General features: G+C 36.2%; 1 protein-coding gene across 1 annotated transcript; it reads left to right on the top strand.

Moving 5' to 3' along the window:
- The first annotated feature begins 5,735 nt into the window (after positions 1 to 5,735).
- LOC135691824 (uncharacterized) lies at positions 5,736 to 10,433 on the top strand. Its single transcript, XM_089112091.1, has 2 exons — positions 5,736 to 7,125; positions 9,911 to 10,433. The coding sequence occupies exons 1-2, from the start codon at positions 6,860 to 6,862 to the stop codon at positions 9,993 to 9,995; spliced, it is 351 nt and encodes a 116-aa protein (XP_088968217.1). The 5' UTR covers positions 5,736 to 6,859; the 3' UTR covers positions 9,996 to 10,433.
- Positions 10,434 to 16,383: the final 5,950 nt, after the last annotated feature.

The following is a 16,383-nucleotide window of genomic DNA, read 5'->3' on the forward strand; positions in this document are numbered from 1 at the left end:
ATGGGCACTGCTCTAAGGAAGCTAATTGATACTTCAAAGGCAGAGGGCAGTCCAATCTCTGGCAAAGGAAAAGTGACAAAGGACATGGTGCTAAGAATTCAAAACTATTATGGCAAAGCTGTCAAGGAGCATTCAGATGATGTCCCACTTCTGAAGAAACGAATTTTTGCAATTCTTTTTCATTTAGCCTCTTCGGATGCAAACCCAAAGCATAGTCATTGTCCCCCTGGTGCTACATCTTGGTGTTTCTGGCAGAGAGACCTTGCAAAAGGCAACAGCCCTGGGAGTCACAAGGCTCATGCTACATTGTCATCAGATGTAGCAAAAAAATGGTTCCAGTTTTTCAACGCCTTGCTAATGAAGATCTACTTAAAAGATGTTCCTGTGCTTCGACGCAAAATACCAATGAATCTTTTCACAATGTTGTTTGGAGAATTTGCCCTAAAATTGTATATGTTGGAAGGCATACGCTGGAAACAGCTGTATCAATGGCAGCATGCCAGTTTTCAATGGGTGCAACATTCAAAACTGTGCTTTGCCAGTGTTTAGGTATAGAGGCTGGTGTACATACAAAAAAAGCATCAGCAATTAAATCATTGCAGAGGTTGGAAATAGCAAAAAAAGCTTCCAATGAGATAGCAAAAACAAGAAGAAAAAGATTGAAATACAAAGGTATTTCAAAAGAAGTTCAGAAGAAAAAGCAGGAAGGAGACACATTCTGCCGGTGACTTTGTATGAACAATGACAACCCTTTTTTAGCTTTTCATGTTGTTTGAAGTTTTTGCTGCTACAATGATAGTGATTTAATTTAGAAATTGTAGCAAAAAGCTTGAACAAAAACTGAAATATCTAAACATTTTAAAAAGCTTAGATATAAATGAACTTTTGACAACTTTCTACAGGTTTGGTTTTGCTTTTTACATTCAGATTTTTTAAAAAGCCATTTTGTCACGATCTGTTTTCTGCGTAACTGTCCGACTAGGTCAATGCCTCATTTCATGACAGTTTCACCAATTTAGTCAAGCTGTATATCAATTTACTCACTAGAAGCAGTTAATGCAATAAAGATGTCTGTTTTCAAATATTTTCAAAATGAACTGGCAAAACATGGTTTAAAAGATTAATAACAAAATTAAATTTCAAAATGCTGTATTTAAGTAGCTTTAAAACCAGTTTGATGTCAGAAATTCAGAAAAAAATACCATTGTTGCATTAACCAGCTAATAAGGATTGTGTCAATATGTGTTTTATATGAACCCAAAGCTTTTCAGCAAAATGAGGCATTGCCCTTCTTATTGGGAATGTCTCAAGAACGTGAAGGACTTTTCTTTACAAATCCCAAAACGAGGGGAAATATTGAACATCGTGTAGAGATATAGAGGAGGGTCTCCTGCGAGCGAAGCGAGGAGAAAATTCCTCCCCCAACCCCGCTACGCTACTGACAAGAAAATAAATGCTGGTAAGAAAAAAAGTAAAGTAAAATCTTGGCGCTACTTTATTACTACTGGCTACCAACAAATGAATTTTACCGAATGAAACAAAATTTACCGAAAGACATAGAAATATTGGAGGTGCCACACCCCCTACATCCCCCCGCTAAATCCGTCTCTGCCAACATTTCATAACATTATTCATGACGTCATAATTAAGAAACTCTTAAGAAACAATGAGTATTGAAATTTCCAGAACATGAAGAAATTGGAGAACATCGACCGTTGTTTCTTAAAAAAATGAGTTATCCGAAATCTACTTTCTTCAGAAAGTGTTGTCTCGTCCAAAAGCTATTGAAGCTATTTTCTATTAGACAATAGAAAAGCAGAACGAAAAGAAACCAGCTAGAATCTACTGAACAGAAAATTGAGATTTGAACCTATGCATGAGGTATTCTTGAAATGGTAAGATCCCTCCCTATACAACTACCAATACCTAAAACCCTGTATCTAAGATGCTATAACTAGGCTATAGATATTTGTTTATTTTCCACGTCTGCTTCTTTTTACCATGCGATGCATGTCTCATTTTTTACAGAAGGTTTATAGTTTTGTAATGCTCTGAAGTTAAAATCTTTCTTTTGATTTTCTCGCAGCTCAGAGGTTTCTTCTTTTTTTTGATTTGTCCTCTAATATCTATGATCCACATAATTAGGCTAGTTTGAGCTTCACATGATTAATAAATGCAATATTACAGTTAGCTTTAGCATATACTTTGTTTTTATCCAAAAACATATAACAAAAAACCACTACAATTATTTCCGTTTTTAGTTTGTTCACTTTCAATTTCTTCGAGTGGAACATTTATTTCAACGAATGCTCCTAAGCCTTGTTCTTATATTTCTTCTTTACAGTAACATTCTCTCTTGTAGTTCCTTCATGTAGTCTTTCGCTTATATATACCTTTTGCTTTTCACTACCTTTATAGCACGTCTACCTTTATAGCAAAAAAGAATGAGCTTTGTGCTTGCTGCCTCTGTGCCATTTCATCAAGCTTATCATTTTATTTTGGCACTCTTGTTTCCGTCTACAATATTCTGCGATACACAAACTCTCTAGGCGGAGGTGGCGCCAGAAATCTTCCGACAGAGGGGCTGGAGCTTCCGCCAGGGGGGCTAAAATGACTAAAATAAACAGTTTTCATACATCATTTTGTCAAATTTGCTCCGACAATAACCTAAAATTTCCTCCGATGGGAGGGCTAGATGCTTCCGACGGAGGGGCTGTAGCCCCCCTAGCCTCCCCTGGCGCCACCACTGTCTCTAGGCACTTCTAGAACTACACATTCTACTAATATTTGGCTACAACGTGAATTACTGTATTTCGTGAAAATATTTTTGCTTTGTAGTTCAATGGCACTGCTGTTAGCATGAAAGTTAAAGTCTTTAAAGCACATTGTTTTTTCTTTTTCTGATTTTTTGTCTGAGGATGGTCATGATCTTACATTGTTAATAAAGTGCGCTCAAATAAAAGACGTAGAAGCTGTCAAATTATGATCAGTACTTGAAATTAGAAGTGAACTGCTAGAGGTACGGCCTACGGGAGGACTACTAAGATTTCTTAAAAAGTGACAAACTTCTGCTTTTTCGTTGTCTTGTTCCCCTGCTATTTTAGTAGCTCAACAGCTTCTGTAAGGAAAAGAGGAGTGCAGTGCTGGCAAAAACTCTGAATTCACGGTTTAATACTGAAAATACTTCCATCACCCTGAAAAACTGCGTTCATCTTTCCCTAATTGACCATTGGTTTCAATCGCACAGTTAGTCACTTGGAAGCTAATTATGCTTTCTAAAGTATGATATGAGACGTATTATTCTCCGAAGTATTGACAGCATTAGGTTTATTAGGCAATACTCTTAAACTGCTTAACTTTGACCCGGACTGGGACATCAGCAATAATGGATAATGCATGCATCTGTTTAGAACTTGGAGTTAATGACATGCACAGACAAAAACGAGTCAATGGACTCTGAAGAGAAGCTATATAGTATTTATGGGCTATCGTAATTCCGGCGCAGCATTAAGTTTAAATCGAATTTGAGAATTCGCGGTGATTTAAGGCTCAAAGCCAAATAGTCAATATGCCTAATGCGTGTCTAGACAGTAGGTAGGTTTTCCACGAAAACAGTGCGATTTAAAGGTGTTTACCTGGAGCTTTTTGTTGTTTTTGCTACTGTTAAAAATGCAATGCTCTTAACTCAAACCAAGATTAAAGGAGACAAATGAAATGAGATTTAAATGATGATGTTGAAGAAACCAAAACACAAGTAATGGTAAATTCACCGCTATTTCCTTTCCTTTAGCATTTGCAAGTATTGAAGAGAATTGAATTCATACATGGAACTTTTTTATATCTTATAAGCGATCATATAGGAATATGATTTTCAGCCATCAGAATCAGCATTATGATTTAACATTAGATTGAGTCTTAAATATATATACAATTCAATATCTGAATCTCTAAAAGACTTTTAACGATAAGAAAAGTGTTTCCAGGTTCGCTTGTCCATAGCCACGATTTTACCGATTTATAAGTTCAATTCTTACAAAAACTAAGGTGTTAAAAGCAGCGAATCCAAATCAACTACAGTAGCATGCGTGATTGTAAAAGAGCTGATGCAATGCTGACATAAACTCAAATTTTCTGTAATTTGATTAGCTAATTGGCCGTTGATTGAGATTGATAATTCTCCCCCATCAAAGCATGCTACTTTACTTGCATGGACACACCATCTTTAGATAGTTTTGATCATGATCAAGTTACAATCACCAAGACTGTTGATTGGAAAACAAACATTAAAAAATACATAAATGACTTATGATTAAAGAATGTAAAGCTAATTAGTCAAGGAGAGAGTACTCCTTTCATGAATCCACCTTGAAAATCCTCAACCGATATTCGTAGGTTTCGATTGATGGAACTGACATTACATCAAAATCTTCTGCGCTCCATATACAAGCTACATAAGAAGCAAATGAAATCTTTACAGACGCGGTTCTCATTCAAAGCTAAGCTAGATCGCTTTCTGTTCTGCAAATCAAATAACAGGAAATAAAGTGTAATACTCTTTAGAAAACGGAAAGCTATAGAGTTTAGTTCTTGCAGCTTGTGTTTTGCTTTTGTCAAATCGCTTTGAAATCAGAAATAGTTTTGGTATTTCCAACACAGAAAAGAAAATTACCGAATGTGTGATTCAAATGAATTTTCTAACGATTAATAAGTCTCTAACTATGAAATTTTTTGAAATTCTGAACTAAAATGTAACTATTAGCTCAATGTTAAAAAACTTAGGGGAAAATTGGTACGTGTCGGTGGGGGGGGGGGGGGCTATGGGAATTTGAAGGAACTTTAGTTACGTCCATTTAAAAAATTGTAAATTGGCCATGCGATATTTTCGTTTTTGTGTCCTTTCAATAGGTTATTAACAATTAATTACAATTTGTCATATTTCACATTATATAAATTTGCAATTATTGGGAAGTAAATTTTTATAAACAGGACACTTTAACAGGGAAATATATTCAAGCATCAGTAGAGGCACATCATTCACACAGTGTCATAGACTGCGTGTTTTCTTGAAAGGGAGGTCACATACCCCGATGCCCCCTTGTGCTCCTTCCAATATGATTATTGTGTTGTCATCAATATCATTATTTTGCTTTGAAATATGTTTTTGAAAATCACAAATTATTTTCTCGTTGTTCTTCTTATCTCTAAGAATTGAGACATGCTCAAAGATTCAGCAATATTGCAAGATATCTTCAGCTACAGTAGCTTGCAGTAGCGGCGCCAGGCGGGGGCAGGGGGGACACGTTCCCCCAGTTCTTAGCAGGATCAGTTTTGCATTTCGTCTAAATCCGATGAGAAAATCTTGGGGGAGGGGTAAGATTTTGGCAACGTACTTTTTGTGACGTAATCCTAAGATTTTCAAACTGCCTTTACATAGCCAATTGTGAGTGTTGGGCGTTCCCTTCAGGTAAAAATGGCGTTCCTTGTTAGTAAAAGGCATTTTCTGGTGCTAAAAAGAGCGTGGCCTAAAATATCTTGTTTTGTTCCCTCCCCCCAGAGCGTAGTGGCTGGCGCCGCCATTGGTAGCTTGTAAACAAATCCTTTGACCCATCGATTCAATAAAAAGAAAGATTACAAATGGTGATGTTTATGAATGAATTCTTTCCAAATATGTCTTCTCGGGTCAAAGCGAGGTCACCTCAGCTTGTAATAATCACTGTTCTAACAACAGTGCTCCTTGCAAATTCACCTTCAACTACCGTGTCTGGATTAGTTAGTTGAATCAAGACGGATCCAAATCCAATTCTTTATTGGACTACTCAGCTGGTCACACACCGTACAATAACATCTTCAGTTGATACCACAGAATTGTAAATTGACTTACGAAATTTTTCCGTTCTTGGTAAATTTGGGCGACGTTTTCAATCGTGTTTGGTGAAGCACTGTTAACGGGGGTGAGATTGGAATCAAGAAGAGCCACCCAGCTGAGTCTAAAGAAATGCAAGTTAAAGAAAGAGAATGTACTTGCCGGCAGGATGTTGCCATTTGTTAAAGAGAGGCATTGGCGGCATTCATTAGCGTTGCTGATGCTTTACTATTATTCCCCTGCATTTTCTCACGACCAAAGACACGGCTTTAACTAAAGATTTATAAACTATACTCTTTCTCGCAAACACCTGCAGGAGAATCGACAGATACTCAGATCGAGGACTGAATAGTTCTACTTCCTGGTCGACTTATCGTGTGGTGTTTTTACGTGGCTGATCAGCAGCACACAACTTCTGCGAAAAGTCTGACTTTAACGTTACGAAGGAGATATCAGACTATTGGACACCCGGAAGAAGTCAATAGATTGATGATGGCAACAGTTATCGTTCTTCTATTGAAAATAAACAGCCAATGAGTTATAGAAATCGTACTTGCGTAACAGTTTTGTTTCTGTGTTTATAAAACGCAGAATCTTAGAGCAAGGCTCACAAAGCATAAAAGTGCACTAAGGCGGATGATCTGCATCTTATTTGGCAGTGAAAACACACTTATGCATATAAACATTGAACAGAATTCTGAGGTGTTTTCTTAACTTCGACGAAGTTCTTAATCACGAATTTACAAATGATATTACTTCACAAAGTAATTCTGCGATGAAATATCAGGCTGCTTTTGAGGAGATATGAACCGAACAGCAAACATAACAAAGTTCTGCATGTTCATTCTTCAGTGAAAGCATACAGTTAGCAGAGTTTTTATGATCATGCATAACTGAACATTGCCCAGAGACGAAGCAAAAAAGTCCGCAAAAAGACGAAACAAGCTACTTAACAGTTCAACAACATTCCCAAAGCGCCAACTTGCCGAAATATCTATGGGTTACGAGAATTTTACTTCGAAGATTAACGGCGCTATCAACGCAACTCGAGGTCATGAGCCAGCCAACCTCCTCGTTACGACGTCGAATCCGCGATTTTTGCGAGCAGAAGCAACCCCGACAATACCAGTTATAGACGGTCGAAATCATTCTGCGTCAATCGCCGTAACCTGGTTTATTATTGGAAGTATTGTTATAGGAGGGTTGTATTATCTAGCTCGAAATGCTTACAGATCTTTGAGATACTATTGCCTGACGTCAAGGTAAGACAACTTTTTATTTTGGTTTCGCAATTTTAGAAAAAAAAGGTTTTCCATATTTTCTAAATAGAAGTAAATATCATGTAATTTTCTGTGACTTTTTTTAAAAATATCATCAAAATACTGTAAACCGACTTATCTGCTTATGATGCCGTTTTGATTTTTATTTCCATCTTCTGTTTGCATTAAGAAAAACGACGTGATTGACAAACCCTCTATAAATTTTCTGGTGTTTCTATTAAGATTGTGCGAAACATAAATATAGTGTCAGGATAATTATTATTCCTGTGAAACTCAATGTAAAGCGTTCTCAGCAAAACGCCCATTTTTTGATACCACCCACGTGAGTCACATTTTCCTTGGAGGCCTGTGTCATCTTCATTCAAAAACATGTGAGCTCGCATAGCAAAATTGTTCAAAAACGTTGAACTGATTTATACGGTAACTGGATTAACTGCTAACAGAAAGGAAAAGTTGGTTACACATTTAAAATGGATAGGTTGAGGCATTGAAATTTTTTAAATTGCCAATTTTTCATGATAAAGCTTCCAACAAACATATTTTTTATGAAAATTTCAATTCTCAGCCACTCCATGGAAATCATAAATACCTTTGGTAAAACCGCAATTATATAATGGAAATATTCCTAAAAACCCTTTTGTATAAATGGAAACTCGTACATTTTTTGCAAGAATTTATTTCCCTACGGCCTTTGGCGTAACGGACCAACTTCTAGGTTAGGACAACACGCAAGGTTCCCTTATGGGCCCCAAAGTGCAGGTTTCTAGCGCATAAGGTACCCAAATAAAATTCCTCCTCAGGTCCTCAGACTGGCCTATTACGACATTGCCCACCGCCTCGGACTTTGTAAGCGTCATTTCTTTACAAAGACCTCATTTTGTGCTACTCATGGTCATTTCCCATCTTTTTTATTCTGCTCAATACTTGCCATTTTCAACGTTATGATAAGGGTAAACCTAACAAATAACAAACAAGGAGCAAGGCTCCCTAGGCTAGGATATGTTTCCTTGTTTGTCTATCCTAAAGACTTCACCATGCTTTTTCATAACTGATTTGTTTTGCTGTGATGTGGGATGATTAAAAATGCCATCTAAACCTTCCGTTTTATAGAAGAGTCTCAAAAAGCTAACAGGGGCTTTTTTAATTTCCCAGCGTAGCGATTTTATCCTGCTGCTAAAGACATAACAGTCACGTTAATATTATCAAATAGGGATGTATGAAAAATAAAAACAAAGGAAATAGCCATACGGAGTTGGACAAAGCAAGTAGTACACTGAATTTCAATTGACATTACTAGTGCTAGAAGAGATATTCGGATTTGGAATCTGAGTTTAGAGTAAAGATCAGTGTATAGCCAAAAGGCCCAAATTCATAGCAAAATCAAACCTCGTCGAGAAAAGTTGCTTGATTCATTTGCATACGACTGGAAACATTTTCATACGTTTCAAGATGTTACCGGTCATGTACGATATGCAACGATTGAAAAACGAGATGGTAGATGAGAGGGGGTTTCTCGTATCGTTAGCAAGTCTAATTCATCCAGGGCTGCCGCTACAGGGGGTGTAAAGGGGGAGTGTGACACTCCTCTTGGAAAAAGTTCATTGTAAAAACGAGGGGTTTTTTGCCATTTAAGGGTGCTTCTTCGGCAAATTTTCAGATTTTTCGGCAAATAGAAGATTATTCACCGAGGGTTCACCAACTTTGTCGGAAAATGGGATTGGAGCACCCCCTCGAGCACAAAGCTAACGACGGACCTGAATTCTACTAGACTCTACGGCAATGCGAGCAACTTGCTTTACCGCAGGTTTTTCTTTCTGCGTAAATTTTTTATGACAAAATGTTCATTAAATGGACTGTCTCTACTCCCAAGATGTAACCATTGCACAGATTAATTATAATTTCACAGAAAAAAACAGACTCTGTAGACAAATCCCTTTTCCCCTGGCTCACTCAGTTTACACTATAAAAGTGTCACTATTTGCTAATCACAGAAAAGCTATCTTTCAAGTTGGTGTATATTTTTTCAACTATTGAATTCCATATGACGCTGAAAATGTTCCTTGAAAATGGAATACTTTGGCGAAGGAATTAGCAGAGAAAGAACCACTCAATAAATAAACTCCACGCATTTATTGTTCTACCCGAAAGTGAGAAAGCTCAATTTCCATCACTGATTAGTCGCTTTTTCTTCTCAATCCCATTCTTCTCTAATTAAGTTTAGTAATATTTTGAAGAGTCTTTATCTATTGTTTATTCCTGGCATTGCCTGGTAGACAGGTTAAAAACCTTTAATTGCCTCAAAAAATTGTTCATAATTGACTTTGCCGATCATTCAAGTCATGATGAATAAAAAATAAGGATGCCATGTCTTCATCAGAATGGATGAACGTCAAGAACTTTGTGTAGGGAGACAGCGTATAAGGATGCGTAGAAAAATGACCGCGTACGAGGTTGCTAGAAATGACAGTGTACGAGGTTGCTACAAATGACAGCGTACGAGGTTGCTACAAATGCTCGAGCCTAAACATGATTCTAGAACTGGATAATATATAGACCATGTGACCCCTTGTGACGTAACCCCACAGGCGCCACAAAGAAGATGTCATTTAATTTTCTGCTCCGTCTATCTGTCCTTTTCTTGCCAAGTAATCTTATCGCTTTGAACTGCCTCTGACGCCGGCATAACTTTACAGATTGAAATGAAATCGATTTTTCAATACTTCTTTGAATTGTATGACACACAGACATTTTTCATTCCATCTTACAGAAAACCACAGGAGATATCAAAACAAGAAAGCAGCGTTCGCAGAAACTCTTCAGCGAAACTTATGGTTAAAGAAGAACACGGATAGAGAACTAAATAAACAATGAAGATCATGAAGTTAGAACTAAAATGCATAACTTTTAAGGAAGGGTGTTGAACTCTTTAATAAAGACTGCTTTCAGCAGATGAATGGGCAATTATTCAGTATTTAAAAAAATTAAAAAATTGTAGTTATTTGCGGCAGAAAAGGGTGCAACGAAGAGTGTGCCAGTTTGTGACAACAGCCGACTAACTTATTGTGCAATTAAGCATAATCATCGCAGATGAAAACATTGAACTTTTCAAGATTATTGCTAACCTTTTTTTCTAGCTAGCAATGCAGTAAATACTGTTGTCTTCGGTTTATATCATGCTATTTTAAGGGGTATTAGATCTAAAAGATAGTTTTTGAATCATTTAGCTACATAATAAATCGTTTAGTTGTACAACGATTCATTTTTCAAATGTCCTGTTTTTTCATATTGGATGTTGTGACCTTTTTTGAAGCGACTGAAACCATCATCTGCATTGCAAAAAGGGCCTAAAACATTGATTAACTCTACATAATCTGCTTTATGTGAACAGCTTCTTATTAAAGAGATGGATAAAATCCGAACAACGACTCATTTTAAACATGGATAAAATCGCTACATGCATAATGAATAAACACAGATTTTCACTTAAAGAGAATTGACAAAATGCGAATTTGTTAGGGATAAAAATATTATGACATAGCTGTGGATAAGAACAACATTGTGATTTGCTGATCCAGTTAATAAATTGTTTCTAAAAGCATTCCCATGATTGCATGCTCTTTGAATTTTCCGAAGAATAACAAAGATCTGAATCATTGTAAACGAAAAGCCACCATTGTCAACACGATACAAACAACTTTCTCCAATATGTTCTCCATATCACTACTGTTGCTAAACTTCCAAAAATAGCATTACCACATCTGGATCTTAATTCCTCAGACTATCAAGGGTAGGACTATGTTTAACATGCAACTAGGCACCCGTTTTTGCAGCCTTGTATGAAGACAACGAGCACCTTCTCTTTGCAGATGTCTCCATGTGAAAGCAGACGTGCGAAGAAATTTCGACCAATTCTAACCTGAGTGCTTTTCAGATCAAAAGTTGAAAAATTCTTCCAAAAAAGTGTCACCCAAGAGGGCTGAAAGCCCAGCGCTTGTGACCATAGTGCCTGAGACCTTTGTGTATGTGACCTTAGTGCCTTACTTTCAATATCAATCATTTACTAAGTCCCAATTCCCAGCTTCGGGAGCCATGTCCAGACACGCTGGGGGGTTATAGCCCCTCACTTTCTTACTGAAGTATGAAATGGTGGAAACTTTTTCCAATTTGTCTAGAGCCTCCCCCCCCCCCCCACTCCAATTGCGCCCCGGCCTCCCTGCTACCTATAAGACTCTCTCCCTCTTTTGCATGTTCCAGAGATCCAAGGAAGCTTTTACGTTTTGCATATGGGAAAGATACAATTATGGAAAATTTCCAAGCTGCAATGTAGCTTGCAATAAGCTGTAAGAAAAAGGATGAAGAATCAATTTTACCAACCTTCTTTGGAATTCAAAAAGCCACTGAAGATTGTCTTCGAGGGAGAAGAAGGTGTAGATTAGGGTGGACCCAAGAAAGAATTCTTCTTGCTTTTAATTGAAGATCTTTTTGATAAGAAATATCGAAAGCTAAGGAAAATATGATGTATTCTTGAACTGTTTTTCCATCCTTACTTCAATAACAAGATAGCCCTTGGCAACGCCTTTCCAATTGTCTTAAATTCTTTTGCTGCATTCATACTAATCTATTTTGTTATTTAAACATCAGATTCTTTAAGTTCTAGCAAAAGTCACGCCATTTACATACTTAGCTATTTTACAAACAAGTAGTAGAGGTTATTTTTTTTAATCATTGAAGGGCAGATCAAACGCCAGACGTACATCAGGAGTCTGTACTTGGGCCACTAATGTTTAACATCCATGTAACAGAAAAAAGCCAGTAGATTGCTTGGCTATAGAAAATGATATTCTTACCGTAATATAATGGTTCTCAAGCAGCTAATATTAACTGCATGAGAATAAATATAAATTTTAGAAACATGTTATCATGAAACACAAATTTAGCTTGTGCGATGGAAATTATTACAACTTGAGTAGGAATTATACTTTCAGACATTAATGAATAAAATAATCATAAAGTGAGCAACTGAGCAATCAAAACTGATTTATTTCATTCTGGTACTCAACGTATTCGCTCACTATAATATCGTTTGTTGAATGAAGTACCACACGCAACGTACAAAATTTGATTGGATTTTACTTAATATAACAGCCGGCCAAAAACTTCATCAAAACAGTAATTATATGAACGTTGTTAAAATTAATAGAATGGTTTTATTATATGAATGGGTTATGGGTTTATTTTGTCACTGTTAAGTTACTGACTAGCCCCATGATTGGTCTCCAAATATAACGTTTAGTCACAAACAACAAGGCTATAATGTATATAATAATAATAATATTTCTTTTTACACGATTCAACCCTTCAGCTACCCAAATACAATATCAATTAAGTATAAATACATTTGTTCAATTAAAAAAAGATAATATAATTTCAATCTAAAATGCTATTCTTCCAGGGGGTCGTGTTTAATCGTCTATTGCATACAGAAACATGATATTGGGTTTTGAAAGTTTCTTTGCGAAAGTATTTCGATACCTACTGCACCAGGGACCACGGGTGCATAACAGAGCCAAAGATAAACCTGTCATTTATGAAAGATATGTTTTTTAAGGATTTGAGAAATAAAGAGACACGTCAATATTAAAAATTATCATGAAATTGGATGCTTTATTTTATGAGAAGAAATTATTGTCACTTTCTTATAAATAATGCTATGAAAAGTGCTTAATGTTTTCAAAAAAGACAGAAGAGTCAGAAGGAAACTGTAAATTGTGCCCATTTATGCAATATCTTCAGCATACCAAAAGAGGAAGAACGAACTCAAACAAAAACATAATTTTGCATAGCAATATGAATTCTCTTGCCTAATTATGCATAAAACATAATTATGCATTAAACATAATTATGCATAAAAACATAATTATGCATAAAACATAATAATGCTTAAAAACATAATTATGCATAACAAGAAGTAGGCTTCTTTACAGTGTCCAAGCTTACAACTTAACTAAGAGGGAAGCAACCGAACTTAAAGCAATTTTTAATGTCTTTTTAGAAGAATTGTTACAAATGGATGTAATAGAATGTAACTGCATTAGCATGAAACGAGTTAGAAGTCGTGTACTTAGACCTAAAAATCCATTAAATAAGACATGCTTAATCGATATCATTTTGCTGTGATAAAGCATCTTTAATATCTCGCACATGTAATGCGTTTGCCAAAAAATAACATAGGAAAAGTTTTGTTCTCAGTAGAAAGAAAAAAGTTTTTAAAAGATGGAAATAACTTGACAAATCTATGTGATTGATGAGCAGACTTGAAAAAAAGATTTCTACTGATCATATAAAATGGTTCTAATATTCATAAAAATAGCAAACCGCTGAACGAGAGAATGCGAGCTGTTTTTTCTTCAAATCTATTACTTTTTTCTAATCTTTTTGCTTCAAATCCATTACCCTGTTCTAATTTCTTCAAGCAATTATTTATAATTTCTTTAGAAAGGATATGAACCAAAACTGCCAGAGGGATTTACTGGGGTCAAAGACCTTTTTGCCATTGAAATCCTATCTTCGCGTTAATAAATACAATTTATATTAAATGAAAAAATCTATAAAAAATTATAGCTAAAATAAGTCTCATCATTATCTGTTGATAAGCATTTAGCTGCTTAGGTAAAATTTCAGAGGTATAATTACTAACCACGATGAGACCACTGCTGCTAAAAAACATTTTTGAGAATTACTAGCTCTATATTTGCGTCAACAAAATATGGATTGGTTCGAATATTAGCTATGTGTGCTAATTAGTTAGAAAAAGTGTGTTGATCTCTGAGTGATTGAATGGAAGGTACATAGAGTACATAGAAATTTGGTTGAGCTATGGTTTGAGAATGCAAATTATGCAAGCTAGAGTGTCAAACAGTCTTTAGTGGATGGAAACCAGATTTATTTTTGTGCGTAGGAGAGCGCCAATATTTTCCCATACTATAACAAATTCTGTGCGATTGCTCTTATTTTTTATGTTGTCTGAATAAGTGTCTAGACGGTTACATCAATCTCTTTGCCATCAGTGGCTACAATTTAACTCGTTTCCACGTTCCTCCCTTCTCGAAAGACAGCTAGAAACAATATGCCAGTAAACAAATTCTGAAAGAGAGAGTGTCATTTCCTATTTGTATGAAACAATTTTTCTAATACTTTTATCATCCAGTGTCCAGCCAAACATCTATATTCTAGTGAAATGCGATCAAGATCTGTAAGGTAAAACTTTGATATTGAAATAGAAATCTCTTTTTCTACAAATTCAGACAATGTTTACGGTCACATTTCTTTTTCACACGTGATGTAGCATTCGACCTTTTTCTTTCTTTGTTCAGATAAAGGCAAAAAGCTTTTGATACCCCCTCTATCGATATAGAAACATTGGTATCTCTAAACATCAAAATCTCAATGTTGTTGAAAAGATAAAGAACGGCTGCAACACGTAGACTTATGGTACGCCTGATAAAAATAATATAATAAAGGTATAAAGGCTTAATGATAGGTCAAGTGTTTGATGTCTACAATTGATGTCTTGTAAGTTTACAATCAGCCAGGGGAAAGTTTCGTAAAGTTACAGCAAAACCCTAAACGAACTATGCCTTAATATATTTGCTTACTGTAGATTTAACAAAAATTTAAATTATGTAAGTGGAGAAAGTATGTAAGAAACGATATTATCAGAAAATTGAAAACAAATGTGGTATATCTGGAAGAGACATGTTCAATTCCTCTTGGAAGAGTTATCCTTTGAAACCGGTTCGACCCAATACTTTGTTATAGCATCTAGGAAAAACTGAATGCTGAAAACATTGCTTGTTCAGCAAGAGAAAGTAAACAGCCTTACTTAGAAGATGATACACATACACAACCAATCCGAAGAGTCATAATATCGGTTTCTAAAAGTAAGTCTTTTCAAGTATCACAAAAACATAATATTTTCCTAAAAAAACTGTCAAGAGACGATGTCAATAATTTATAGTTTCAAATTGAATTAAGAAGTAATACGACTGTATTTATAGTAACAGATGTAACAGAGTCAGGGGCGGATCTAGAAATTATTCTGAGGGGTGCTAAAACGTAAGGCTTGGTAACCAAGGGTGTTGCTATGCACAAACTCCGTACCCCCTGCTAATAAGCCATAATGAAATGAAAGTCTTCCATAAACTAAAAAGCCTGGATGCCGTGATTGATATAGTAATTTTTTGCTACACTTTGATCAGAACTATGAACTTTGGCTTCAGCTTTTATGCCAAACGCAATTTGCAGCTCTCCCCCTCATATTCACTTAGGGTACAAAAGTATAGAAACTGTAGCCAAATATGATATCATTGCCCGCAGTGGCAAAAGGCCCGAGCCCACAAATTTCCAAAGCAAAGTTTAATTTTTGACTCTTTGCAGCCATTTATTAGAACTTGATCATGGCTGGTGGAATGAAGCCCTTGAACTTGAAGTGCAGTGCACGTGATTAGAGACAATAGAACAATAGAAAAAAGTCGGACAAAAGTTGAACACAGGGATTCGAACACAGCATGCATGGCATGCATCGACATATGATACCAAACCAAACGAATGAGGCCCTGAACGTTTCGCCTGGGCCTGCCGTTTTGAGTATTTTTATGAATTTGAAATCTTTAGAGAAAAAAGTATTCGTAGGAATATAAGTGAAATAAGAAGAAAACCCCTTTTGGTCAAGAATAGTATGGGCAAGTTTTTGAAATGTTTTGTATGTAGTTCTTGAATGATTAACAAAAGAATACCTCATGGTCTATGAATAAGACGTGAAACACGGAGTTGAAACTTGAATCCGTTCTGTTATATAAACCAAAGCGTTTACAAGTTCTGCCGTTACAGCATCGAGCACCAGGTAAAGATCGTCAAAAGACCTACGGAAATTGCAAATTTGCACTTTACCTAAGCAATCGTCGCGTGCTGTATCATAATTCAACTCCCCCTGGTCAACCTCAACTCCCCCTGTTCAAGCTCAACTCCCCCTGGTCATAAAACCACTATACATTTGACTGTAGATTGAAGCGAAGAAACTCCCCCTGGTTTGGTCGGTATTCTTTGATGTTTTGGATTTTGAAATCCATGGGTTCTCGCGCCAAAGTTTAGAACCCCTCGACCTGGCACCGTGATTGGCTAGATTCACTTCCACGGGTGCAGAAAATCGTTTAATTTACAGGCCACGGGTTCCTCAAGTGG

Source organism: Rhopilema esculentum, chromosome 13, assembly GCF_057945365.1.
Source record: "Rhopilema esculentum isolate cy_ngs chromosome 13, ASM5794536v1, whole genome shotgun sequence".
Taxonomy (NCBI): domain Eukaryota; kingdom Metazoa; phylum Cnidaria; class Scyphozoa; order Rhizostomeae; family Rhizostomatidae; genus Rhopilema; species Rhopilema esculentum.

Bases quoted from the DNA above. Each gene is read 5' to 3' on its own strand.
- LOC135691824 (XM_089112091.1), top strand. From the start codon at position 6,860: ATGGGTTACGAGAATTTTACTTCGAAGATTAACGGCGCTATCAACGCA. The intron at 7,126-9,910 runs GTAAGACAACTT...TCCATCTTACAG, and splicing joins TACTATTGCCTGACGTCAAG to AAAACCACAGGAGATATCAA.